The sequence below is a fragment of the Lynx canadensis genome, chromosome A1 (assembly GCF_007474595.2).
Source record: "Lynx canadensis isolate LIC74 chromosome A1, mLynCan4.pri.v2, whole genome shotgun sequence".
Lineage (NCBI taxonomy): Eukaryota > Metazoa > Chordata > Mammalia > Carnivora > Felidae > Lynx > Lynx canadensis.
In genome coordinates this window covers 88168028-88195915 of record NC_044303.2, presented here as the reverse complement: position 1 = coordinate 88195915, position 27888 = coordinate 88168028, and the positions used below count along the sequence as shown (strand labels likewise).

The following is a 27888-nucleotide window of genomic DNA, read 5'->3' as shown; positions in this document are numbered from 1 at the left end:
GACCTCCCTCCCCTAGAAAAGGGGCTCCTCAGGTTCTGGTGCACAGCTGGGCCTGTGGGTAGAGGATTTGGGCTGCAGAAGACAGGCCAGCCCACCCCGGCCTGGGAGCCAGAAGCAGTGCCTGGACCCCAGGGCTGGACAGAACCTAACTCAGGCCATGTCCCCCACCCCTTGGTGGGGCCAGAAACTCAGGATCTCTGAGGCGCAAGGTGTGAGGAGGTGGACTCAGGGGCCCAGGTGGGGCAACAGTCTAGGGGGTGGCCCTCAGGGGATGGGGGTGGGGGGAGGCGGGTTGGGCACGGGCAGGCACTGGCGGCAGATGCCAGGACACCGCGATGCCTTCAACTGGGCTTTTTAATTAACCTCGGCCGCTCTGAAGGGCCCCAATTAAGTGGAGAATGTGATGGCAGAGTGGGGTCAGGCGGAGGGGCGGGCTTTAATTAAAGCATGGAGAGTTCCCAGCCCGGTGGCAGTGGCCTGGGCAGGAGCGCCCCCACCTGACCGACTCCGCCCGGATCTCCTCGGATCTCTCTCCTCTGTCCCCAAGAGCCAGAGCCACTGTGACCACCAGGTGGCCTTCCACCCAGCAGACCCCAGCATGGCCCCAGGCCCCTCTCTGAGCCTGCTGGCTGCCCCTGAGACCCACCCTGCTCTCCTGTCAGTCATCTGCCCAGGAACAATTGACAAGCACTTAGTGAGTGTCTATATAGTGTGTCCATGCAAATGTCCTGCCTGTCACTGGGGGACAAAAACAGTAAAACAAATAAATTCATCAAATGTGTCGTGTGTAGTAGAAGAAAGCAGAGGTAGGGGCAGAGAGAAGCAGGAGGGGGAGAGCACAGGTACACAAAGGGAGGGAGGGAGCTTACCTGGGGTGGGCAGCCAGTGCAAAGGCCCTGGGGCAGGAGCCTGGACAGAGCTGAGGAGCTACAGGGCCTGGAGGACCTGAGGCCTGTGAACTGGAATGAGCTGGGGGGAAGAGGGCATCAGATGGCAGAGGCCATGGGCACAGAGAGGGGGAGGCTGTTAGCTTCACTTGGTGCCTCTGACCGGGCCACTCACTAGGTATCTGACCCCCATGGCACCCCTCTCTGCTTGTTGTCCAGGTGCCTGGGCTTTGCATGATGGGATGGTCAGTGAGACGTGTCTGCAGCCCTGAGAGAGTCCATGCATCTTGACATGTGCTCCAGGCCTGGGCCTGCGGCCTGGGTGGGGAGGGTGGCCAGCAGGCAAGGGAGCCCTGCCCCACAGCGGCCCGTCTTTCCCCAGGTAGTTGGCTGAGGCTTACAGGGCCGACATTCTACATGCCTGGCTTCCTGCAGACATGGGGCTTTGGGGGCGACAAGTGAGGGAAGCAGGGTGAGGGGGTGCTCTCTGGTAAGCTAATGCCAGGCCTGCTCTGCTGGTGGGAGCGGGGTGCAGGGCAGGGGATGCCCAGGAGGGGACTGCTCTGTCCCCAAGAGCCAGAGCCACTGTGACCACTAGGTGGCCCTGAGCCCCACAGCCGACTGCCTGCCCAGCGGCAAGAAGTGGGCCACCCTGTGGCTGCTGTGTGCAGGCAGCACCAGGACAGGCACAAAGAAGGGACACGGTGTCCACGGGGTCCCCATCCTTCCAGCCCGTGTACCAGCTCAGTGAGTACAGAACCTGCCCAAGGCCCTGGGTCTGCTAATGAAGTACCACAAACGGGGGGCCTAGGACAGACCCCCAGGTCTGGAGGCCAGGAGACTGAAGTCAAGGTGTCACAGGGCCTCACTCCCTCAGAAGGCTCCAGGAGGGTTCCTCCTGCCTCTCCCGGCTGCCAGGGCCCCAGGCGTTCTGGGCTTGTGGCCATGTCTCCCCAATATCTGCCTCTGTCACCACGTGGCCATCTCAAACCCCCCTCCCTTGTCTCATAAGGACCCACCCTGATCCAGGATGCTCTCACCTCGAGATACCCCACCTTGATCACCTCTGCAAAGACCCCATTTCCACATGAGCCCACATTCTGTGGTCCTGGACCACCGGGAATTTGGAGTGACACAGCTCCATCCATTGTAGAACCTGTGGGGTAAACACAGGCACTGTGGCCATCTCCTGCACCTCATGCAAGACCTCAGGCCAGTACATGTCCCTGAGATGCCCCAGGTCCCGAGCCCCAGAATGATGAGATATCGTGTACAAAGACTCATCTGAAGCTTTGTGGAGCTTGTGGCCAGGCCACAGAACCAGAACAGGGACCATACAGGCAGGTGGGGGGCCTCGCCTGGGGTCCTGGACACCCTTGCATGTGCAGCAGCAGTGGGCTAGCCCCCAATCCACAGCAGAGTCCCTCAGCTCCAAGTCCTCCACCCAGCAGAGCACTGGGCACCTACTGGGCCATCAGGAAGCTGCCCAGTGGCCCACGGCCCCACTTGACAGCTACTTTGGGCTGGGGGCAGTGCAGTCTGGGGTGTGGTCTGTGGGATGTGGCCCTGCCCTGGGGGTCTGAAGACTCCAGGAGGGTCCTCCCCACCTCTCACAGCTGCCAGTGCCCCACATTCCTGGGCTCATGGCCAGGGCTTCCAGAAGCCAGAATGCGTTCTGTGTCCCCCAGACTCTGCGGGGTCCCTCCCTCCCACTGTCCTCTGTCCAGGTCCTGAAAGAGGGAGAGGGAGCAGAGACAGGGACACAGACACCAGCCCCCCTCACCCTTGGTGGGTGGACCTCAAGAGAACAGCTTCATCCAGGTGGAGCCTGGGACTGTACCCCTCACAATCTCTGTCCCCCTGCACGACCTGTGGGGGCTCAACTCCTTCCTCCGTCCCCCCACCACCACCTCACTGGGTGCCAGGCCCTCCCCAGCCACACCTCAGGTCCCCATATAAGGTCTTTCACCCACTGCAACTGACCACATCACGAAGGGACCCCTACCCCTTTACCTACATTGCTCTCCCCCCAACAGGGTATAATATACTCAGATGTTCTCCAAGGACAAAGGGAAGACCCTCTAGTCTAGCTGTTCTCATCATCACATGCCTCTCCCACCTCTGACTTACTTCTACTCAAAAAATAATGGAATCTTAGCTCTAGCTCACCTTGAGCAAGCCTTACCTGATGCCTCCTGTGTTGAAAAACCATTCAGCCTCCTCTTGCATGCCACCAGCAACAGTAGTTCACTCATGTTGTCCCAACCTATGGAGCTGTTCCCTGCTCTGTGCTGGCCCCTTGCCAACCTGGCTGCACCGCCAGCCCCTGAACATTCCCAAAGAACCCTAACTTGAGCAGGCCCCAGTGCCAACCCCCCAGAGCAGAGCAGCTCCATGTACTCAGCCGTGTTCCCTGATAGGACACTGCAAACCTGGTTCCCAGGAGCTCTGAGTTCAGATACAGGCCCTGCTGGTGGCCACCAGCAGGGTGACCCACTCAGAACCCAGGTAAGAGTCCCATTGGTCTCTTTGCAGGATCCGAGGGAGGATTCCTTCAGAAATGGGAGGGCCCCTCTCTCCTCCCTGGGCCCCCAAGGAGAGAGGCAGGCTTGGGCTTTATTTCAGGTGAGAGGGCAGAGAGCAGGGGTGCCACAGGAGAGGACCAGGACCATCTGACCCCAACAAGGACATTAGGGGGCAAGAAAAGGAGGTGTCCTGTGGAGGGTGGAGCCAAGGAGGCCAGGGAAGACCCAGGTCTGAGACCTCCCCCCCAGGAGAGGAGCCCAGACTGGCCAGGCCATTGTGAGTATTCACCCTGTCCCCTCTGCTGGGGGGTGCAGCCGCATGCACAGCTGCTCCGGAAATCTGGTCCCAGCATAAAGGGACTGCTGCGCACACACCAGCAACCCCACTCCGGGCACTGTGGAAGTGAAAGCATTTCCCACAGTGCCACATGAGGGTGTTCCTTGCAGCTGTGTTCACAGCTCCCTCTGGACTGGCAACAGCCCCTTCGGCGGGATGCAGCAGCCGGGGGTGAGGTGCATGGCAGCTGGAAGATGCTGCGGGGGTGAGCGTGGTCTGCACCTTTGTTGGGGTGTGGGTGTTACGGGGTACACACAGATGTGTCCACGTCCCCAGGCTCACTGAATATCTGTGCGTGCAAATTTAAAAGAGAAAAACTCGGCAGAGCACCAGGACTGGGGCTCCAGAGACCCCACTGGTCACCACGGCCACTTGTCCTGTCCTCAGGCCTTGGTGTCCTCTTGTGTGGAGGTGGAGGAGGTGGGTGAGTCCTAGGACTCTAAGACAAGCTGACTGTCCCCAGCAGAATGGGAGCAAAGACTGGTTCCCCCTCCCCCGCCCCACCTGGACTCCTGGGGAAGTGGGTGCCCAACAGACAGGCACCCTGGCCACTCTCCATGGGCATGGCCGGAGGCTGGAGGTGCAATGTGCCCCGGGATCAGGTAGAGTACCCCCCAAATCGGGGCGGGGGAGCCATAGAGCCAGGCCCAGGCATGGACGGGGCTGGGGGTGCAAGGGGGCTCTTCCCAGAGTGCAGACTCCTGAAACGCACTGGCAGTCTGCACCCCCATGCATGCCAGACAGCAGGTGCACAGGCAGACACTTGCCAGCAGAAACCCAAATCCAAGAGCTTTGGGGCTGCAGTCTGTAGGTGTGGCACTGCCCTGTGTCACCCACCCTGGCCTCCTGCCAAAAAGGGCCCCTGGGCCAGAAGCAGGGAACCTGTTAGCAGGTTCTTGGGCCGCACCCAGCCCTGCAGAGATGGTTAACCTTGCGTCATGTTGACCAGGCTGAGGGCTGCCTGGATGGCCAGGAACGTGTCATTCTTGGGTGTGTGTCTGTGAGGGCATTCCAGAGACAGGAGCATCAGAAGCTGTGGACTGAGCAAAGATTGTCCTCACCAAAGCACGTGGGTTTCCTCCAACACCCCGGGTTTGAATAGAATGAAAGGCAGAGGAAGGGGAATTCTTTTGCTGCCTGAGCGACACCTCCTTCATCTCCTGCCCCCAGACACCAGTGCCCCTGGTTCTCAGCGATTACGATGACACCAGCTCTCTGGGGTCTCCAGCTTGTGGATAGCGGAGTCTTGGAATTCCCGGGCTCCAGAACCGTGGGAGCGAATCCCCATAATAAATCTTGTCTCATCTAGATCTCTGCATGTCCCTATGGTTCCCCTTCTCTGCAGAACCCAGACCGATACATCCGTGGGACCTGGAGGTCCAGCCATGCCCCAAGTGGTTCAGATGAACTGCAGCCTGGGGTGCACATGTCCACACAGCCTGGCAACAAAACTGACCCCCTGCTAGCTCCCGGTTTCCTCTCCAGCTGGCGGGAGGCATGCTTTTACCTGGTGGATCTAAAACCTTCTGGCTCCTGGGTGGCTCAGTCGGTTAAGTGTCTGACTCTTGATTTCGGCTCAGGTCATGATTTCACCATTCGTGAGGTCAAGCCCTGTGTCAGGCTCTGTGCTGACCACATGGAACCTGCTGGGGATTCTCTCTCCCCCACTCTCTCTGCCCCTCACCTGCTTGTGCTCTGTCCCTCTCTCTCTCTCTCTCAGAATAAATCAACTTTAAAAAAAGGAAGCACTAAGTCCTTCTGGCTACAGATTCAGCTGTGCGATCCAGCAAATACACCCATTGCTGGCTGGGGTGGGGGCTAGGGCCAGGTCAACCACAGAGACCCCATTCTAACTACCATGAGGGAGTGGCGCAGGTGGTGGGGCTGATACTGGAACAGGCAGACTACTTGCCACCGTCTCACGAGCGGAAGGGGCATCTGAGACCCGCAGATGTTGGGGCCACCGTCAGTCTAGAGTGGGGATCCTGTGTGTGCCAGGGCCCCCTGACAGCCTGGTGAAATGGGCCCTGTGTCAGAATGAGGTTTGATCAGTGCCTAGAATAAATGATGCACCATTTCAAAAGGAACAGATCCAGTTACTGAAAGCTGACAAACATCTGGGGCACGTGACTTTAGGGGTGAGGATTGTATGGACAGGACGCCAGATCCCAAAATGCAGTAAGGGCGGTCAGAACCTTCCAGACCAACCTCCCAGACCCAACACCTGCAGGGGGTCCTGCTGGCTGCATTCCAACTGCACCCCCAGAAAGCCAGGAGTCATGATAGTGAAGGGCCTCATGGAAGGGGCATGGCATGCAGGACTGCTGTGCCTGGTGGCCTCGGTTAGCAGCACCAGGTGCAGCTGACGCCCTCCCTGGCTTCAGTGGTGTGGGAGCAGAAACATTTCCCCTGCTCCTGCAACAGCTACAATGTGACATCAAAGTATCTGAGGTTTCTGTGGCAAGTCCTGTGCGCACTGCTGTTTGGGAGTGACGCCCACATTCAAAAGGGCAGGAGATGCGAAATGTCAAGCAGAGGGTCCTAAGGGTACCCCCCCACCCCCTGTGGTGTCTGCTGAGCAGGGTTGAGAACCAGGCTGGAAAGAGCCCTGCCCGGTGGAGCTGGCCTGCCAGGGAGAACCAACCACCCCAGCACAGAAGGGAGCACGGCCCCGGGCCAGGAGCGGTTCCAGTCTGTCTCAGGAATGGCAAGGAGCCTCAGGGGCAGGGCTGGGGTGAGGGTTCAACAGTAGGGGTGCAGGGCAAGGAGGGGCTGACATAAGATGAGGAATCTGAGGCAGGAGCAGCTATGGGGAGGATGAGGATGTTCAAAGGCCCTGAGGTAACACAGGACTCTTATGTGAGTGGAGCTGCTCTGTGGCCATGACCTTCTGGGATGACCAAAGAGGCAAAAGTCAAGGCCTGGTTGGCTGCAGCCCCGGCCCAGGCCCAGCCCCAGGCCCAGGCCAAGGGGCAGGGCAGCCCTGGAGTGGGGGGGGAAATGAGGTGTGGATGTGAGGGCTGGGCCCACATGGTCAACCTTCAGGCTGCACCAGGAAGGACATGCAGAAGGGTGGGCTCTTGCAGAAGGGTACGGGCGCTCTCCGTACCCACTTGTCTGGATAGGTTTCGGGGTCCTCTCTGGGTCCAGACACAGGCAACACCAGGGCCCCTCTCCGCATGCTGTCCAGAGAACTCTTAGAGGGGATATGCATGTTGTTGTGGAGGAACCCAGGATAACCAGAGAGCAGCACAGAGGCAGTGAAGCGCCTGTGTCGTGAGAGGCAGTGTGGGGTCGGCCGCAGGCTTGCTGGAGGCCAAGCTCCTCGGGCCCCAGTCGCAGCCTCATGACCTGCAGTTGGGCTTAAGCCTCCCTGAGCAGACTCAGCCTGCCGCGAACACTGCCCACTTCTCAGGGGCCGCAAACAGAGCTGTGTGAGGTGCCTGCCAGGCTGGGGGTCCTGGAGGGTGTGAACATCTGCACTCCCCGTCTTTCCTGCTCTTGCCCCTTTGCTCCATCCAGTCCTTGGTCTCTTCCCTGGGGTGGGGGTGGGGGGTTCCTGTTTAGCATCCTGGCGTCTGACCTGGTCCTGGGTCTGGGAACCCCCAGAGGAGAGGAGCTCGACCCCAAACCCCAGCCAGCCCCCACACCTCAGGTCTGGCTGAAAGTGAGAATGTGGGCTGCAGGACCCTGTAGACAGCTCGCCTCGCCCCCTCCTGGCTGAAGTTGGGCAGGCGCCCTGCTCCATCCATCCATCCCTATCCCCAGACTCCAGGGAGGAGGGTCAGGGAGGCCCCAAGTAACCCTAGGTAACCTCGGGTGAGCAGCTGGGCCTCAGTTTCCCCAGGTAACCACCTGGCACTTCCTCATTCCCTGCCAGGGGCAGGGATCTTTTCCTGCTGTGCCTGCATGGGGCCCCCATAAATGTGTGGCCTGGCCTGCAGATGGTCCCTTTCCTCTGGAGAGGACACACCAGGTGGATGGAATCAAGAGGGAAAGTGAATGCCTTTACCTAGAGGTGGATACACAGGAATTAATCTTCCTAAAACTGTGCATATATCTTTCATGCCTGTATATTTTTTCACAGCTTAAATTTCAAAGGAAGCTTCAGAAGATGTTTGGTGGGAGATTGGCTCTCTGGGGGTGGGGAGCCAGCACCAGCAGAAGGTTTTGTGTCACTCCCTAGAGATACAGACTCCTGAGGGTAACTTTGCCTGAGCATTTGTGGCATGTTTAGGGCAGGAGAGACCCCCAGACAACCCAAGCAGATCCATGGAGGTCGCATTTGAGCTGGGAGCCTCAGGCAGAGGAGGGAGGATGATAGCACTGGGGGCAGATGCTGCGGTGCAGATCACAGACTGCGTCATCCATAAGGGGTGAGGTCTGGGGGAGGCTGAGACTGCCAGGTGGGACCTGCAAGGCCTGGCTCACAGGGCCATCAGCCTCTCAGAAGACGGGTTTGTCATTGTTTGGGGCTGGAGGGCAGCTGAGGAGGACTGGGGCAGCCCCCCAGCTTGGAGCAGACGGGGGAGGGAGGCAGAGAGGAGCAGGAGGCTGCTCGACAGGCAGCAAAACACCTCATTCTCTTCTATGACAGGTGATGGCCCTGCTTTGTGCCCTCTACAACACACGGGTCTGGAGAACCCCTCCAACAATCGTAACAACCCTCTCGAGTGGGAGACCCCTCAAACCGGCACGAGGGGCGGGGGGAAGGAGCCCAGGTGGCAGAAAGGAGGGGGAACCGGGGTTGGCAGGAAGCCAGAGTAAGCTTCCATGTGGGGTCCACAGCCAAGCCCTGAGCCTGGAGACTATGGAGAAGGGAGGCGACTGTCCGCGTCTCCCTTCTGATCCGCCCAAGGTTTCCCGGAGAAGGGGTCTCCACCTTCCAGTTTCCTGGGTCTGGGCTCCTGACCACCCCAGAGCAGCACTGTCCCCTGCTTGGCTTGGTTCCTGCTCAGCCTGTCCAACTGGAAGGCTTCTTCATGTGATCTGCAGCATGCTTCCCCGGGGGCGCTCTTCCGGGCACGCGCGCGGCTGCTTGGGTCACTCCAGGACCCGGACCACCTACTGGTGGCCACCATTACCACACCGGGGGTTGGCGCCCGAGGAAAGGGACCGCAGCCCGCTGGTCCGCTGGGACCTGCCTGGCCGGGGAGGAAACAGGAACCCTCTCTTGCACCCGGGCGCCGCCTCTCCCGGGGCCGCAATCCCCTCTTCGCCTCAGTCTCCCCATCCACAAAATTGACCGGTGGGTTCTACCTGGCACCTCCCCTAAGAAGCGCAACAGAGGCGCGGACGGACTCCGCCCCGAGTCGGGGAAGCGAGTGCGCAAGCGCAGAGGCGGGAGGGGCGCGGCCCGGGGCGGGGCGGAGTCCTTGTCCCGGCACTCCCGCCCCCAGCCAGGAGTCTGCGCGTGCGCGCTGCAGCAGGGGTGGGCGGGGCCGCGGGCAGACCCGCCTCGTTCCCCAGCGTTCCCCGCGGCAGCAGGCACTGACGTGGCCGCCGTCAGAGCCGCCATCTTGTGGGAGCGAAACCAACGCCTGGCTCGGAGCAGTAGCCTCGCCGCGGCCGCCGAGGGTGAGGCGGCGGGCCGGGGGCCAGAGGCCGGGTGGCGGGCGGCGGGGGCCTGCCAGGGCTACGCACGCACTGCCCACTGCCGCGGCGGAAGGGTGTTGAGGGCTGTGGTGAGGACGGGCCGGGCGGGGGCCGAGGTGAGGCTGGGGCGGTGAGGCCCGAGGCCGCACCGGGGGCCGGCGCGGAGGGCCGGGCCGGGGGTCGAGTGTGGGGAGGGTGTCGAGTCGAGGCCGAGGTCGAGGTTGGGATGAAGATCGAGGCGGGGCGGGCGCAGAGGGCTGGGCTGGGGGTCAAGTTGAGGCCGGGTGGAGGCGGGGGGCGCCGCGACCGGGATCGGGGTCGAGGCGCGGGGGGGTGGGGCGCGGGCTGCGCCGGGGGCCAGGAGTCCCGGGGACGGAGGCCGGGGCAGGGGTCGGTCGCACCGCGGGGCCCCCGAGCCTCCGCCGTGGTTCTCGCTCCCCCCAGAGCCGCCGGGGTGCACGCCCGGAAGTCCGGCCCAGGCCGCGGGCTCCCCAGGAAGCGGTGCTTCCTGCTCCGCCTGCTCCGCCTCCCGCCTCGGGGTCTCGAGGACCAGGAAACTGGAGCCCGCGGCCCGGGACGCCGCCAAGGTCACGCGACGGCCAGGGTTTGAGCCCAGTTCCTGTTGGCTGGCAGGACGGGGGCGGGGCTGCGGGGCGAGGTCCCGGGGTCTAAGTGCTGGGCACTTGCTGCCAGCGGAGGATCCGGGCGCTCGGCGGGCGCGTCCGCGTCTGTGCGGGGCCCCTTTACCAAAACTTGATGCAAGCCAGGGCCTACTTCCTGGTCGCGGCTGGCGGAGATGAGAACACTCTTCCTAGTTGGCGCCTGCGGAGTGTACCTGTGGACGGGCCGTCGGGGGCGAGCTGCCTCCGCGGCCCTGCGTTTACTTGTTGCACAGTCGGGGTGGGTCTGGGCGTGGGAGACGGTAGCTTGCTTGTCAGTGCCGAGTCCCGGAGCCGTGCGGCGGCCCGCCCTCCCGTTTTCCCCAGTCACCGAGTAGTTGTGTGTTGGTCGGTCCCGCAGGACTGCAGCAGCGCCCGTGGCGACAGGAGAGGATCCCGGAAGTGGGTGCTGCCGCTCGGGTGTCCCGGTAGGCTTGTTTCAGAACTAGTGAGCGAGTGGTCAGCACTCCTCTGTGTGCCCGTCGTCTGCATGGTCGGACCTGCGTTTCCAGCGGTGCGTGCGTGTGTGCGAGAAATGGAGTGAGAGTGTGTGTGTGTGTGTGTGTGTGTGTGTGTGTACCCCAAGTCCGGCCCTTTTCTGACGCAGAACTGGTCTGGTTGCTGGGATGAGCGCATATATCTCTGTCTCCAGGAGGCCCCTGGCAGGAGTGTATGTGTATGAGCCCCAAGTCTGGAGGTGTCCAAGCACAGAGCTGGTTTGGTTGCTGGGTGAGCGCACATGTCCCCGTCTCCAAGAGGCCCCTGGCGGAGTGTATGTGTATGAGCCCCAAGTCTGGTGGTGTCCAAGTGCAGAGCTGGTCCGTGGTTGCTGGGTGAGCGCACAGGTCCCTGTCTCCAGGAGGCCCCCCTGGCAGGAGTGTGTGTGTATGAGCCCATGTCTGGTCGTGTCCAAGCACAGAGCTGGTTTGGTTGCTGGGAGAGTGCACAGGTTCCTGTCTCCAGGAGGCCCCCTGGCAGGAGTGTGTGTGGCTGAGCACAGAGGTCCTTGTCTCCAGGAGGCCCCCTGGCATGGTCCCTGTCTGCAGACACAAAACTGGAAATGTCTGGCTTGGTGAACGGCTAACTTACGTGCTGAGCAATCAGCTTCTAAGGAAAGTGCAGAAGGGGAAGCTGGTTCTGGCCCCTCATGGTTCTGCTTTGTAGGTCATGTGGTCTGGTTACTTGCTTTGTGTCATGGACAACTCAAGAGGACACTTCCACTGCACTTCCCTGTCCCGTGGGCTCCGGTAAAGTCAGTGTGGGCTATGAGCTGCGGAGGTGATGTCACAGTCACATGGAAACCCCTGTGCTCATTGGAGAGCCTGGAGGCCGGGTCTCAGGGTTCCTAAAATGAGAGAGTTGAGCTGTGCTCTCTGCTCCTCATTGGTGTGGCAGTGTCCAGTCTTTTAGAAGCGATTTTGACCTGGGAGAGGGTTGGCCGGAACCCTGCCTGCTGGCAAAGGACGGCTTTGCCGAGTTTATGAGTGTGTGGGGGAGGGGGGTAATTCCAGGTCACAGTGTAACCGCACGGGTGCTTGTTCTGGTGATTATTAGGCACTCTTGAAAGCATAGGTGTGTGACAGTTATGGCATTGCAGCTTTATGGCTTTGTCACTGTTCAGGAAGGTGGTCCACACTTGGAGGGGTTAGGTGGCCTGATTAGTGGAAAGCAATGTGGCAAGGTTGGCACAAAAGCATCCAAGCTCCTGATTCCTAGGAGTCCCTCAGCAACCCCCCCTCCCCCCCCCACCTCCTCAGCTTCCTTCCAGGAGTTGGAAGCAGTGGCAGAGCTGACTGATGCGGGGACGTGCCACCCTCCACTAGGTCCCCATGGACCCCTATTTCCTGGTCTCTGCACACCGTGGCCACCAGAGCTTGGCATCCTGTCATTGGCAGCCCTGACTAAAGTCGGGAAGCAACCACAAAAACATAAAAGGCAGGGAGATGTTACAGATGTGGGAGTGATTCTGTTCAGGAGGCCGACTTTTCTGTATCTCTTGAGGCCACAGAGGTGACCCTTAGTGCGTACCATAAATTACCGGGTGCCCGGTTATGATCTACACACGGTTCTAGAAGTTGGAAGTGCATGGTAGATTTGGGAAACACTAACTAGCGTTTAGTCAGAATTTAATAAGCTTTGCTCCTTGAAGGGCTGCTGGAAAGGGTTCTAAGAGGCACTTCATCTGGCAAATACCTGATGCTTTTCGGTTTGTGTTACGTAGGAAATCAGTTTTGTGGAGTCGTACATGGAAGCTAAACAGGAAGCTTGGGGGTTCTGGTTCTCTAAGGTCCTGAAAACTTTACTGTGAAGTGTCAGTGTCCCATCGGTATGACTTCGGCCAGTGGCCAAGGAAACAATTTCAAGATTCCGTCTGGTCTCCTTCGTGAAGAGTGGGAATGAAGGGTGAGTTAGACGTGCCAGCGTTTTGATCACTGGATCCAAAACAAAGGCTGTCTCAAACATTGCTGTCAACAGCGTTATCCTGTGAATTTTCCTGTCATCTGTAGGTGAGCACGGGGTTCCTAATTAACTGAATCCATTAATTTATACTTAAAATACTGTCTGTTGTGTTGATTTTGGTGGTGAAACTTGGCTGAAGATATTTACAGTTTTCAGTGTTTTTGTCTGTCAAAGTGATAGGAGACTGCCAGTTCCTGGGGAGATGGACGAAAAGGCACTAAGTCCCCGTTGCTGGTACCTGAGGGCAGGTCCCGTGCAGTCAACAGTGACTTTCAGTCTTAGTTCCTTCCCTGAAATGTCCAGGACGGTCATATTGCTCCAGTGTGGAGTTCATTGTTGACTGGATGGCTTCTTCCCCACAAACTCATTTTTAGGAGAAGTGTATGTGTAGATGTGTGTGATTAATTTCTGCGCCCTGATAGATGTGCTTTTACAGTTTTTCCTCCTGTCCCTGACGGTCAGTCTCGGATGCCCAGGGAAGTGTGCCTCAGAGGAGGGAACGGGTGGATGTGTGGTGCTGGGGCAGTGAGCAGAATGGGGTGCAGGGTCCTGCAGGTCTGGTAATAGAAAGCCTCTCCCAGGCAGGGGCACGTGGCTGTTTGGAGAACTGTCAGGAGCAGGTGAGGAGGGCAGGGGGGCCTGGGGAGACCTGCTGCAGGCCAGTGGTCCTCGTCCCCAGAAAGAGTATGTTCCATGTGCCCTCAGGTCATAAAAAGTCTGATTTCTGGGACACCTGGGTGTCTCAGTTGGTTAAGTTTCTGACTTTGGCTCAGGTCATGATCTTGTGGGTTCGTGTGTTCAAGCCCCACGTTAGGCTCTGTGCTGACAGCTCAGAGCCTGGAACCTGCTTCAGATTCTGTGTCTCCCTCTCTCTCTGCCTCTCTGTCTGTCTGTCTCTCTCTCAAGAATAAATAAACATTAAAAAATTAAAAAAAAAAAGTGATTTTCTACACTCCATCGTGGTTTGTGTACCAAACCACTTTTTCTTTTTTGTACGCAGCCTTGATAGATGTTCTGAATTTTCCAGGAATGCAACTACCTTGTAAATCAAGGGAGATTGCATTCTGTTCTCTGTGGTACTTTCTCAAGAGCTGCCCTCCGTTTCCAGGAGAAAATGGCCTGTGTGGTGGATGCAGCCGCCCTGTGTATGGGAGGGAAGTGAGCGTGTGGGTCTGCAGTGGTCCCTGGTGGGTGGTTCCTCGGAGCTTCCTATGTGGGGGCTCACACTCGCCAGCAACTCACTGTCCTGTGACTTCCCTGTGATGAGCAGATGGAGCTGCAGGACGGGACGTACCCCAGCTGTGCCGGCTGCCAGCTTCCTCTCGGGATGGTGGGGTGGCACTGTGAAGCTCCACGGGCGTGTCGGCTCCGACCCTTGTGAGGACCCTTCCTGGCGGGTGGTGTGCAGGCATCTGACTTTGCCTAGTGGGCCCCTGCTGGTGCCAGAGGGGAGATAAGGATACCAGGGCACAGGCAGGTACCGGGGGTGGGGGGGGCTGCCTTTCAGAGGGTGAGGCAGGCAGATCTGGGGACGAGGGGGATGGAGAGGAGGTTCTTGGTTAATGTTGGGGGTTTGGTGTTGGTGGAGACCTGTGGGGAGGAGTAGAGATGGGGTCCTGTGGAGGGTGGCACCAGAGTGTGAATGCAGGGTGCTGACCTGGTCCGGCCTAGGGGTCCGTGGGGACCCTCGAGAGGCTTCAGGTGGAGAATGGTGTGATTAGGCATGTGAACCAGAGTCATCCCCCACCCCCCACCAGGGCTGCCTGAGGTTGCAGACAGGGTCGGAGGAGTGGTTCTCAGAGCTGTCCGGTGCTGGGAGTTCCGGCGGAGGGCCCGCCCCCCCCCCCCCAAGCTTCCACCAGAAGAGGTGGGGCTGCGGGTTTTTAATTTTGTTCTCAGTAATGGTCCCTCCAAGTCCCTTGAAGACCCAGACCGAGGGGTGAGGATTGGCCCCTGTGCGAGAGAGCTTCAGGACCTCCTGCCACCCTGGGTGGTTTGCAGGAGGGCTTGCTTCTACCTCCCCGTCCTTGGAGGGTGTGGACGGGGGTCTCTGGCCCCTTGGAGTCCATGTGGTAGGAGAAGGTGCAGCGACTGGCCGCAGCACGTTTGTGGGGGACCCCACCGAGAGAGATGCCCCTGACAGTCTGTTCACTGTGCACGTGCTGGCACTCCTCACCCTTCTGCCCCACTCGTGTCCTGCTCGCCCTCCGTGTGTGAGTGTGCTGAGCTTGGAGCCAAAGGGCTGCTTCCTGCGGATGGTGGAGTAACAGACTGAGCGGGCACCTCCGTGGAGAAGGTGCTGGGGGTGTGGCCAGGGTGGGACCCCAGGGTCTCTGGACACGTTCCCCTGCAGCTGGTCCAGGCTTGCGCGGATCGGTAAGGTCGGTGGTAAGACCCTTCTCAGGCTGATAGGTGCTGTACAGCTGCCATGGTTTCTCAGATGCTGCTTTGCCTTGTGCTCACAGATTACTTGAATTTCCCCGTTTTCGGCTCAATTTGTTGTGCATTTCAGTGTTGTCGGTTGATGCAAATTTGCTTTTTTGATCTTCAGTTTTTTTCAGTAACAAGTCTTTCAGACTTGACTGCATTTGGGGTCAGAGAGGGTATCTGTGCCCTTAGGTGTAAGCCAGAGTAGAATGGGAGGCCAAGTGTCCGTCCTATGGGCTAGAATACTGTGGGACCTTCATGACTGCAGGAGCCAGAAGTGGAAGGCCTCGTGGCCAGCAACCAATCAGGAATAAGAAAATACTGTGGAGCGGTCCGCGTCTGCCATCAGGACAGATGCAGAGAGCTGAGGGGCTCTTCCACACAGCAGCATCCTGGCCAGGCTCAACTTGTGTGTCTCCTTCTCTCGGGTTGGAGACAATGTGCCACGTGTGTCCAGGGTCCTGCGTGGACCGTGTCTGATCCGTCCTTGTTGTCTAGTTGGAAAGTGTGACACGTGTGTCGAGGGTCCTGTGTGGACTGTGTCTCGTTGGTCCTTGTCTAGTTGGAGACACATGTGACATTTGTATTCATTGGTCTTCTGTAGAAGGGTATTGGTTACATTGGGCTAGCCTAGTAGGATTTTTTTTAATTTATATATATTTTTTAACACTTAATTATTTTTGAGAGAGACCGTGAGCGGAGGAGAGACAGAGAGGGAGACACAGAATCCGTGGCAGGTTCCAGGCCCTGAGCTATCAGCACAGAGCCCAACGTGGGGCTCGAACCCACAAGCCCTGAGATCATGACGTGAGCTGAAGTCAGTGTCAGACAGATGCTCCACCCACCGAGCCGCTCGGCACCCCTTAGGATTTTGCTCCATTGTATACATTTCAGAAGAACAGAAGTTTGGTGAAGTGTTTAGAGAGTAGTTATGTTACAAAACAGTAAGTAAAAGTGTAAGACTGAATAAGGGGGAACTAGGAACCGTAAACATGTTCTTCTGTTCAGTGCCTTTTTTTTGTAGCTGGTGGTGAGCAGGGTTCGTTGCTTGTGGTTAGACTGTCCCACCCGTGCCTGTTCTGGTGGACAGTGGACAGTGGCCCTTGGGTATTCACATTGCTGTGTTACTGTTGATAGGAGCTGCAAGTGATGAGGAAACTCATTTCTGGGTGTTACATTTCACATTGAATCAGAAGCTGGCAAAGAGCCAGCTAAATTGAATCTCAGTAGTGTTGTGCCCTTGGAGTCAGACCTGCCAGGTCCTGCCCCTACCGTCAGCCACCATAGGCTGACTGTGAAGTGAGGGGTGGGGGTGGGGGCTGGGATCACTGCACAGGGGCCAGCCCTTGGGCCTGACTGGGTCCCTTAAAACACCCTGAAGGTTTGTGCCGGAAGGCCCGATGGCAGTCTGTAGGCAGTTCCTCATCAGAACTGGCCTTGGGGTGCTGGTCAGAATGATCTGGTTCTGCAGTGTGTGTTTCATATGGAAAGTTCCTAGTGGTACAGGGTGGGGGAAGGGGGGGTTGGGGAGCTGGGTGAAGAAGAAGGTACACATGTCTTGGGATGTGGTGGTGGGGAGCTGGGTGAAGGTGGAAGATAGACATGTCCTGGGATGTGGTGGGGGAGGGGGAGCTGAGTGAAGGTGGAAAGAGACATGTCCTGGGACGTGGGGGGCAGTGTGGTGACCCATTGACAGTACTGGATGGTGTTAGAAACCTTGGAAATTCTCACAGGAGAGTAACATGGAACTGTGTGAGGTGGTGGGTGTTAGCTAGAGTTGTGAACACGTAATTACAGGGAGACACCTTGTTGCATACCTGAAACTAATACAAGGTATAGGTCAGTCATAGGAATAAAACTGATGGAAATAAGAGAGATCAGTCCACTTAGGTGCCTTGGGTGTGCCGGGCTGCGTAGTGTCCCCTCTGGCTGTGTGGATTCCTGTGTGTCACACTGCGTTAGGGCTCTGTGGTGTATCTGCCTAGCACTAGTACTGGCACGTTCAGTTTTCCTGGTCCACTGGTGTTTACAAATTAGGTACACTAGGTAATATACTCTGCTGTAGAAGAAGCCCTAGGCTACAGAATGACATGTTGTGCTGATGGGCAGGGTGATGGCCTGAGGTTTTATTTGTTTAGCTGAGGCCCTGGAGTCCAAAGCTGGTGTGCAGAAAGCAGTTTGCAAGAGATTACATGTGATCATATGGCCTACAAAAGTAGAGGGCCCGTTTTATTTATGTATGTATTTTTATTTAATTTTTTAAGAGAGCGCGAGCAGGGAAAGGGGCAGAGGGAGACAGAATCTCATGCGGGCTCCACGCTGAGTGTGGATGCAGGGCTCTATCCCGTGATCCTGGGATCAAGACCTGAGCTGAATCAAGAGTAGGACGCTCAGTGGATTGAGCCACCCAGGAGCCCTGAGGACCCAGTTTACACTTAGGATCTATATGTCAGGGATGGATGGGGCTTTGAGTGATTGACAACCTGTGCACATGGGTGGCTGCTGTGTCAGGGATGGATGGGGCTTGAGTGATTGACGACTGGTGCACATAGGGGGCTGCTAGAAAGCAGTTGCTCATTCATGAGACCCTTAAAAAACGGTTCCTAGTGCATATGAGCTCTGGAAAAATCAAAACGAGGGTATGAACTGTGAGGCGGAACATGTTACTGTATGTAAGTTGAGTCCAATAAACTTGACTTGTAAGAAGTGGGGGGGCATCTGGGGGGCTCAGCCAGTTAAGTGTCTGACTTCAGCTCAGGTCATGATCTTACCATTGGTGAGTTTGAGCCCTATGTCGGGCTCTGTGCTGACAGCTCAGGGCCTGGAACCTGCTTCGGATTCTGTTTCCCTCTCTCTCTGCCCATCCCCTGCTCATGCTCTGTGTCTCTCTTTCTCTCTCTTAAAAAATGAATAAAAAAGGTTAAAAAAAATTAAAAAATAAGGCTGAAAGATGAAGAGCTGAGAGGTCACCCAGCTTTTCACTCATGTAGGGAACTCAAACATCTGAGCTCCCCTTTATGGAGGAGGCCGAGTGGTGCATCGTGTCCGCAGTGCAGAATGGAGTCCAAACCCCAATGTGTTTGTCTCCCTGGGTCAAATCAAGCTCTAGGTTGGTGGTTGCCTCTTGGCCATGATGGCAAACTGCTCAGGTCATCTTGGTCTTCGCTGGTAGAGATTCTGCTGAGTCGATGATTTCAGAGAAGGTGACAGACTTTGTTCCTTGCTTACTCTGAAACCTCAGAGGCCTGTCAGAGGAGAGGCTGGGGTTGCAGGCGGAAGTCACAGTAAGTTTTTTCTCTTTGGCAGCTAAACCAGTCATGTTGGATTCATTTATTGGAGCGGAACGGGCGTAAACTCACAAAGCTACATTTCTTTCTGGCTGGACTGGCTTCCCCACAGAGGCCCCATCGCTGGCCTTGACCCGTAGCCACATAGATCTCTTTATCCGAGAACGTGGGCCGCCAAGGTCTTTGCTTTACGTTGTTTCTGGTCCTAACAGAGGGAAAACTTGTTCCCTCGAGGCTGTGGGGCTGGAGGGAGCCCTTCTGAGAAAGTCTGTGTTTTCATTGCTCACTGATGCAGAGGGTCATCATCGTAAACAGGAAAGATGGGTTTTGATTTGAGCTTAAGGGATTCTGGTGGCAGAGGGTGTGACATAGGCCACAGGATGGCTCCGAGGTCCACCTTTCTCCTGAGGTCCACCTTTCTCCTGTGGCAGATCCTCTGTTAGGTCTTGACATTTTGCAAAACAGTAAATGTGCTGGGGTAGGCCAGGAGCCAGCAGGGTCGTGGGCCAGGTGCAGGTGTAGACGCTTCTCGGCTGGGGGAGACCAAGTGCCCGTGTGGTAGTGTCTTGCACCCGAGACTGCACGCTCACCTCGTCAGTCCCCTTGGGGCTCCAGAGTTTGATGTGTTGAAGAACCACAGGGGAAGGACCCAGACCACATTGGTAACAAGGGCTCAGCAGAGCCGAGCAGGCCAGGGACAGTGTGTGGGCAAGTGGGGACTTGGGGGCTGGTGGCGGCACTCTGTGGGGAGGAGGCTAACAGGCAGTTTTACCCTGAGATGGTCCGCCTGCCCACGTAGGGGCTGGGGAGAGTGCAAGTGACATTTTTACCCCTCGGTCCCCAGGACTCTGTGATCATGGTAAGGACAAGATTACATTAGTGCTAAGACAGGTGGAGATAGCCCGCCCCCTCCTGTCTCCCCGAGATCACCCCTGTCGTGGCTCCACTGCAATGGCCACATCTCTAGATGAGCGTGCTGATGACACCCCCTTGGGGGTCCGCTTGGACAGTGCAGGCTGGCCTCAGCCTCTGGATCACCCTCACCCCGGCAACAGGAAGAGTATGGCTGGGGGAGGGATCACCTGCTGCAGAGCCAGGTGGGGATGGCATATGTTTCAAGTGATCTCTTGTGTTCATTTTCATCCTCGGGCCTTCTGTACCTGTCATCGGTTTTTCCCTTGCCCTGGGATGGCCAGGCCCCACTGTAAAGCCATGCCTGTGGCGTGTCCCCTTCTTGGAGTTCTGCCTCCCTCCTCCACCTCTTTGCAGGGACATGGCCCTTGTTCTGCCCTTCCCCTGCATCGCCACCTTGGCTGAGGGCACTGCTGTGTCACTGGGGTAGAGTGCTGGGACCCTTGGTGTTCTCAGACTGCATCTGTGTCCGTGTCTGTACCCCAGGCTCTTTTCAGGCTAGAGGTTTCTGTGCTCCTGCAGGGTGTCACAGCAGAATCTCCTCCCCACGCTTTCCTGTGTTGTTTTTTGGAGTTTCCATCAGTCAGATGGTAAATTTGTTTGTTTGGTTTAGAATTTCTGTCCTTTCCCCCTCATCCTGCAAGCCTTGGGAGCTGTTTTCAGTTCACAGCATAACCGTGGGGAAGGCACAGACTCCCTCAGGGCAGTGTCCCCACCTGGGGGACCCGCATTGATGTTGCAGCACCCAGGGCCCATCCTTTCGTGGGGAGGACAAGTATGGGATGACATGGACCCATCACGTGATGGCTGTCACCACCCTGACAGCCCAGCCCCCCTGTGTCCCGAGTCATCCCTCCCTTCCCTAATCCCCGAAGCCACTGGGGGGATCCTTTTCCTGTCTTCGTAGTTTTCCTTTTCCAGAGAGCTGGGCACTTGGAGTCCCACAGTGCGCAGCCGTCTTGGATTGGCTGCTTCCACTTAGTGACATGTGGTTAAGCCATTTCTCTTTAGCGCTGAGTGATGTCGCTTGGTGTGGGTGGACCGCAGTCTCTTCACCCGTCACCTCGTGGAGGACGTCTTGGTTCTTCCCAGTTTGGGTGGTTGTGGGTAAGCTGCCGTAAACATCTGCGTCCAGGATTTTGTGTAAAGGCCCAGAAGCTCGACTGCTGGGTCGCACCGTGCAACAATGTTTGGTTTTTTGAGAAACCACCAAACCCTTCCACGGTGACTGTGTGGTTTCAGGTCCCCACCAGCAAGGCAGAGTTCCTGTGACCCCCCCCCCCCATGCTATGCAGCTTGTGCGGGTGTGGGGGGTTTGGGTCCTTCTCATAGGTGTGTAGTGGGCAGCTGGGTGTTCTCGTTTGCATTTCCCGAAGACATACTGACTTGGAGATTTTTCTCGTGCTCATTTGCCATCTGTAGGTCTTCTGTGGGGAGGGGTCTGTTAAGGTCATTGACCCATTTTAAAATTCTTACGTGCAGTTTCAGTCTGCTGGGTATCAAGTTCTAAGTGTTTTTTTTTTTTGGCATTTCTTAGATGGCAGTCCGTGATCAGGCGTGTCTCTTGCAAATATTCTGTCTGGTTGATCTTCCCGTTCTCTTGACCCTTGACCTGGTTGTTCCTGGATTGGGAGTTTGTAGCTTTCACAAAGTTCAGCTCATCAACTCTTCTATTGACCATGCCTTTGGTGTCGTATCTAAAAAGACATCCCCATAGCGAAAGTATCCTTTTTTTTTCCATCACGTGTGCACAGGTTTGTGTGTTTCACCTTGGCCGTCAGGTCTGCTGTGTTCTGACTCCCCATTCTTGTTTTGTGGGCACCGGGTCCCCACCTTGTTGGCTGCAGCCATGTGAGGGTTGGGGGTTCTGTTTGTTTTTTCCTTTGAAATAGTCTTCTCTCTTCCTTCCCCCCAAATTCCTTCTTTTGTTCTCTTCCATTGGTGGCTCTTAGAGGGAGACTTGCATGGCTGTTTGCGGTCATCCAGATGCAGGCAGCCGTGGGTCCTGGCTCGGCGGCCTGTGGGTGTCTGTCCTTGTGTGCAGCACAGTGTGCACCCACACCCTCCCGCCTGGACGTGGGTGGCAGAGTTCCTGGGTCTGTTGCTCCTGGAAGGTCCAGCCACATTCTCATTGCTCCCAGAACCTGTCTCCCCCTTTTTCTGTTTGTCTTTGTCGCTTGGGCACCTCTTCATTAGTGATTTCAACAGCGAGCCGAGTTTGAATGTGTGTGTTTGGTCCGTTCTGTGTTCCCAAAGGATTTGTCATCCTCTGTGTATATTAGGAGAATGGGCTGTCTGCAGAAAAGGAAGCGTTACAGTAAAGGTCGGTTTAAATTTTAATTTTTTGAATAGTTAATAGCAGCAATAAACTGTCAAAAATGCACTGAGGCGCGGCGTCCAGCCGGCTCATTCACTGGAGCGTGAGACTTTTATCTTAGGGTTGTGAGGCCAGGCCCTACGTTGGGTGTAGAGATGACTTAAAAATAAAATCTTTAACAACAGCAACAAGTGCACAGAAACCAGCTTGAAGGCCTCTGCTGGCATGCCCAGGCCCGTGGGAGCGTCAGGTTCACAGTGGGGTGGGTGATTTCCACCCAGTGCTGACTGGACTGGCACAGAACTGACAGGCGTCCTGGCGGTAAAGTGGGTGTGTTGGGTGCTGACCAGGAGTGGGAACGTGTGTGGTCTCAGCTGGTGACACAGGGCAGACCTGTACCCTCTGCAACTCCCGCAGACCATGGAGCTCCTGGCTGCTCCTGGGGGCGGGGGCAGGTGGCCAGGCTTCTTCCTGGCCTTGCGGGCACTCTGTGTAAAGGCTGCCCAGCGCCTGGGTGCTTGGCTTCATAAAGGCAGCCAGCCATAAGCACCCAGATTCCCAAACAGTGTGCATTTGAGAAGGTGGCCAGCTCTTCTAGGTGCCTGTTTGGAAATGAAAGTGCCTGCCTATGGGGAGGTCAGGCCCGGGTGGCTCCTGTGCCCTGGGGGCTGTGGGATGGAAGACCACTCCCTTGGGCCCAGTGTTTCTGCTCTGAACGAGGGGAGCCTGTGGCAAACGCAGTCCCTGATGCGGCCCATGGGGTCGCTCCCCCTGGGACTTCATGGCCTGTGTGCTGCCCAAGAGCCTAGAAGAAGAGCCTGTCTGGCTCCGAATCCGGTCTGTGGGTGAGCACTAAGCTCTGAGCACGTCACGTTGGTGTGGTTGGTTCTGGCCTGCGTCACTGCCGGGATGGTTGTTTCTGGCCCCTCTTGTTGCATGGTTGAGGAGCTTGCGTCCTGTGAAAGCCACAGCCATTCAGTGAACAGCATTCCCTCTGCAGGTTGTACATCAGTCTCCCTTCTGCTGCTTGGGAACCAGGTGTGGTCAGCTTCCACCCTGTGAGCTGTCAGAGGTCAGACCTATCCTTCCGCCAGAGCGCCCCTGCGCTGCTGGCCCTGGGCGGCACAGAGACCCAGGGACCCCTGTCTCCACAGGTTTCTCTGGCCAGTGTTGCTCCCCCCAGTCTACAGCATGGGAAATATCTTCGCAAACCTCTTCAAGGGCCTTTTTGGCAAAAAAGAGATGCGCATTCTCATGGTAGGCCTGGATGCTGCAGGGAAGACCACCATCCTGTACAAACTGAAGCTGGGTGAGATTGTGACCACCATTCCCACCATAGGTGAGGAGACCGCGGGCGGGGGGCAGGGGGGTGCAGCAGGGGAAGGGCGTGGGCCTCACACTGCTTGAGGTGGCAGGCTGACCGGGGTCGTGGCCCCCACAGGCTTTAACGTGGAGACAGTGGAGTACAAGAACATCAGCTTCACCGTGTGGGACGTGGGCGGCCAGGACAAGATCCGGCCCCTGTGGCGCCACTATTTCCAGAACACACAAGGTGAGCGGAGGGGCTGTGGCCTGCGGGAGAGGCTGGGGCGCCATCGGCGCCCGTCCTGACGCCCACGGCTCCGCAGGCCTCATCTTCGTGGTGGACAGCAACGACAGAGAGCGCGTGAACGAGGCCCGTGAGGAGCTCATGAGGATGCTGGCGGAGGACGAGCTCAGGGATGCCGTCCTGCTGGTGTTCGCCAACAAGCAGGTATGCGCGCCCGTGGGCCCCGGCCATGCAGGGTGGGAGGTGGGAAGGGGTGGTCCCTGCTGCCCACTGACTGGAGGTCGGCCTCTCCCACCACCAGGACCTCCCGAACGCCATGAATGCAGCCGAGATCACGGACAAGCTGGGCCTGCACTCGCTGCGCCACAGGAACTGGTACATTCAGGCCACCTGTGCCACCAGCGGGGATGGGCTCTATGAGGGACTGGACTGGCTGTCCAATCAGCTCCGGAACCAGAAGTGAGCCGCGCCCCCTCCCCCCCACTCCCTCCTTCCACCCTGCTTTACTCTCATGTGGTGTGAGTGCCAGAAGCTGTCTCCATGGTCGGTCACAGTGTGCTTCACCATGCTGTAAATGTGCAGACGCAGCCTGCAGCCGGGTTTTTATTTAATGTAAATAGTTTCTGTTCCCAACGAGGCAGTTTCTGGTACTCCTATGCAATATTACTCAGCTTTTTTTATTGTAAAAAGAATCAGCCCACTGTTCAGTACTGAGAAGGGATTTTAGGCTCAAGGGGCCCCCAGGAGTTGCTGTCAGGGCCAGCCTGGCGCTTGCTTCTCCTATGGGCGTTAGGTCTGTGTTGGACTCGATTTTGGTGGTTGGTTTTTAACCCGAACTCAGTGCATTTTTAAAACAGATAAAAACACAAGGCAAGGAGAACACTTGAACACACGGAAGGGAGAAACGTGCCTGGTTAGGTTCTGCGGTAAAGGGCTGGCGTCTGGTCCACCGGTGATCCGTTTCCTGTTGGGAACGTGACGGGGCAGAGCCGGCCATGGTCTATCCTGCATGGTCACGACAGGGTCCCCGTGATTTGCTGTCTCCGGTGGTCCTGCCTCCCCTAGCGTTTGTCCTCGCACCTGTGCCCACATGGCCGCCCAGGGGGGATGGGCTGGGGGCTGCGGCCACCACTCCCAGGGCCCTCAGGGGGACCCCCGGAGCCCCCGTCCACATGTGCTTTCACTCCCTCAGCCTGCAAGGGTCAGGTTTGCCACCGAAACGACGACGTCTACTTTTTTCTTTCGTATTTTGATAAACACTGAAGAAGCTGGAGCCGTTCAACTTTATCTTGGGGAAATCCTCAGAACTGGTTTATTTGGTGTCGTGGAACCTCTTACTGCTTTCAATACACAATTAGTAATCAACTGTTTTGTATACTTGTTTTCAGTTTTCATTTCGACAAACAAGCACTGTAATTATAGCTACTAGAATAAAGTCTCTTAACTAGTTCACGGCTCTCCAATGCTTGGTGCCACTAGCCACAGCTCATCTCTGGGAACAGGAGCAGGGCACCCAGACCACTGGCTTCGTGGCAGGTGTGGACGTGGCCCAGTGCCCTGGCAGTGACTGCCTCATTGGCCTCCCTGCTGGCAGTGCCAGGCCATGATAGGGACAGCAGGGTCACTGCATGGGGACTGGGGGGGGGGGGGCTGCTCTAGCCCATATCACCTGGCCTGTTGAGGGGATGGAGGGCAGGAAACCTTGGCCAAGCTCTGTGTTGCTGCCATGTAGGCCATCCTTGAATCCTGAGTGCCCTGACTCCCCAGCCGGCTGTGACTATGGACTGGCTGGAGTCCAGGCTCCCTTGCCCTGGGGATGCCCAGTCTGGCCCTTCCCTCCACTAACAGGTTGAAAAGCCAGGGCCAGGGTTAGACAGACATAATTGTCTTTAGTTTGATTAATTTTCAAATCCGAAGCAAAAGATGCATATTTCCTTATTAGGGATCCAGCCTGGGTCCTGTGCTCACTCTTCTGGGTTGTAAGAGGTCCCCTCCCTGCAGAGGAGGGGAGGCCTGGGGGAGGGAGCTAGTGCCCCACTTTGCCCCCCTCTCCAAGCTTGGAGTCCAGGGGGCAGGTCCCTTGGCACCTGGAGGGGGGTGGGGGAGACTCCAGGTACAAGTCTTCACCCTCATGATCTACATGTCCAGCCTGTCGCCCAGGGTGAGATGTGACCCAGGTCTCCTGGTACATCTGACATCACTGCCCAGGGACAGGCCCACCAGGGTCTCTGGCTGGTCTTACTGGAACCCGACACCGTCGTCATGTTCTCCCCTGCCCCTTTCTACTGGAACATGTGACAACCTACCCTTGAGTGTGAAATACTTTCCCCTTAAAATAACTTTATTTAAGTACAAAGAGTGAATTAAAGAAAAATAGAAGTAGCTGTACTTGGCCACCCCAAAGCCGCACGGGGGCTCCCAAGGCTATGCCCCCTGCCCTCCCGCCAGGGGCTGTCTCTGGGGCCAGGGCCCCTGCAGGGGGGGCAGGGAGGGGGTCTGCTGGAGGCTGGAAACTGTCAGCAGGTCAGGCTTCAGTCACTGTGGTGGCCACGCCGCCGCCTCTTACAGCTAGGTGAGGAGGAGCTGGAGTCCGAGTCGCGCCTGCGACGCCCGGGCCTGGGGAGACCGCGAAACCGAAACCCGGTGGGTGGGTGTGAGGCTGCCCTGCCTACCCCACCTGCCAGGCTGCCCCAAAGCAGAGGCACACCTACCCAGCAGGAGCTGGGGGCAGTGGGGAAGTCCCCCTGCTCCTGTGTGCCTTCTCTTTCTTCTTCTCTTTCTTGTGCTTCTTCTTTTTCTTCTTTTTTTTCTCTTTTCTGCTTTTCCTGTGGCCCTCGGGGCTGCAGGGAGGGGCAGGGCACACAGTGCTGGGCGGTGAGAGGGTCGCACCGGGTACCGACCACCCTCCTACCGCTAAGTAGCGGCAGGTACAGGCAGCTCGAGACACAGTCCCTTGCGGCAAATGCCACTTGGCCCCCACCCCACCACGTATGCCCCGATAGGTGACAACCCCCACACCCTCTATGCAGGGCACCAGCAGAGCGCAGGGGCTCGCCCTTCCACCTGAGCGCCTCCCTCCAGAGACCCCAGCAGGCAATAGGGACCCAGGCCCCTGAGGGAAGAAGGGACAGGAGCTGGGAAGGGCACTAACCCAAAGGCAGCCGGCAGCCGCGCCACTAAGAGAACCAGGAGTTATGTGCAGCCCCACCCTCTCCCTGGGAGCTGGGGGGCGGCCCTTACCCCGGCTCCGCCTTCTCGTCCTCAGACCTAGGCTTCTTCCTGGAGGAGGCCGGAGAGGACGCCAGCCGGCCACTGTCCACGCGATGGTGCTGCGGTGGGAGGCCACTTTGGGGGGGGGGGTGCGTGGGAGGCGCCCCGGGATGCCAACGGGGAGGACCAGCTCCGGTTTCCCGGACCGGGGAACGGGAGTGCCCCACGAGCAGAGACGGCCAGCCCCTGACCCTGAACCGCGGGATCCCCGGGTGTTATGGGCACTTACCGTGAACACGGAGAGCCCCAGCTTGGCGGCCTCCTTGTCTTCGCGGGACAACGCCACTCGGCCTGCGGAGCCACTGCGGGAACGCGGGTGATAAGCCCCCCTGGTGAGAACTCCCCGGCCTCCCTAATCAGGTCGCACTTCCATTTGGGCAACTTGGGCAGAGTCCACCCCCCTCGCAACACACCTGGAGCTCCCCAGGCCCAGCAGCCGGTCCACTCCCTTCTCCTCGTGGTCCCCTCCTTCCCGCTTACACACCTCGACAAAGTCCTGCGCGGAGGGCCAGAGGGTGCTTGCGGCAGGAAGCTCGCGGCCCTGCCCCGCCTCGCCCCCGCCCCCGCCCCCCAGGAGGATCCCCTCACCTCCTTGCTCAGGCCGGTGGGCTGCTTCCGCACGTTCTTGTAACCTCTGCGGGGGCGGCGCGCGCGAGCTTCAGGGAGCGGCCGGCCTCGCCTGGACCCCTGCTCCTCCGTCCCCGCCGCGCCCCCCCACCCGGAGCTCCCCCAACCCCGCAGGGTTCACTCACAGCGCCGCCATGAGCGCCTCCTGCTCTGCCTGCCTCACGGCCGCCAGCTCCTCCTCCCGGCTCAGTCCCGCGCCGTCCGCCCGACCCTTGGCGTACCAGGTGAGGTCGCGGCCCTTCTGCCAGCGGCCCACAGGGGCCATCAGCGAGTTGCCTGTGGAAATGCAGCGTCAAGGGCTCGGCCCGCGGGGTCTGCGCGGCACCGTCGCTCCCCGCACCCGCGGCCCGTGCAGCTCCAGCGCTCCTCGCGCCCCCTCGTCCCCCGCACCCCCCAGCCCCGGGCCTGGCACCGCGCTGACCCAGGTAGTTCTCTCTCTGCTTGTCGGTCTTCACGTCCTCCCAGCTGAACTGGTCCTGCCCGCCGCGCACACCGCCCCGGCTGGAGCCGAACATGGTTTCCGGCCGTCCGAAGCCCCGGCCTCGCCGCCCCGGGCGGCGCCGCCGCCGCCGGCGCCCGCTCCCGCGTCGCGTGCCTGAACGTCACACCCGCGCTGGCTCCGCAGCGCCACGCGCGCATGCGCACTGCTTCCTCTCCCGCGCCAATATTTGGCGCGCTTGCGCACGGCTCACTGCTCCACTTCCCCTGGCGTTCGTTCAGCGCGCCTGCGCCCCGCCCTGGGGAAGGAGCGGTCCACCGCGCTGGGCCTGGTCCTGAGCGTACCGCTGGCACAACAGCTGTTGTTAGGAGCCACATTGGGCGGCTGACGCCGGGGTCCAGGGCTGCGCTGGGAGAGGGGCGGCCCCTGGGAACCCCCGACCGGCGCCCCCGGAGATCGGGGTGCGGGGGCGTCTCCAAGCGCGCACCTAGGCTCCTGGCGGTCCAGGCTCGCCGCCTGGATCAGCAGTCCCGGAATGGGGCGGCTCGAAGCGGCTCGGATCCGGAGGAAGCTCCCTAGGCACCCCTGCGGCGTCGT

The 27888-nt window shown here is 58.3% G+C and overlaps 2 protein-coding genes and 1 long non-coding RNA gene across 3 annotated transcripts; 1 reads left to right on the top strand and 2 right to left on the bottom strand.

Moving 5' to 3' along the window:
* The first annotated feature begins 9254 nt into the window (after positions 1-9254).
* On the top strand, positions 9255-24403 carry ARF1 (ADP ribosylation factor 1). Its single transcript, XM_030315416.1, has 5 exons — positions 9255-9326; positions 22561-22745; positions 22848-22958; positions 23035-23159; positions 23257-24403. Exons 2-5 carry the CDS (start codon positions 22598-22600, stop codon positions 23416-23418), a joined length of 546 nt encoding a protein of 181 aa, XP_030171276.1. The 5' UTR covers positions 9255-9326; positions 22561-22597; the 3' UTR covers positions 23419-24403.
* On the bottom strand, positions 24189-25707 carry LOC115513915. The gene is made up of 2 exons (XR_003968835.1): positions 25667-25707; positions 24189-25571 (listed from the first exon to the last, which is right to left on the bottom strand). It is a non-coding gene; the product is annotated as an uncharacterized LOC115513915 (long non-coding RNA).
* A 3-nt stretch (positions 25708-25710) lies between these two features.
* On the bottom strand, positions 25711-27537 carry CA1H1orf35 (chromosome A1 C1orf35 homolog; the record flags this gene model as incomplete). The annotated part of the gene is made up of 7 exons (XM_030315405.1): positions 27274-27537; positions 26978-27128; positions 26814-26859; positions 26639-26721; positions 26455-26527; positions 26196-26284; positions 25711-25795 (listed from the first exon to the last, which is right to left on the bottom strand). Coding segments are annotated over exons 1-7 (621 nt in total), but the record flags the coding sequence as incomplete, so codon positions are not given.
* Positions 27538-27888: the final 351 nt, after the last annotated feature.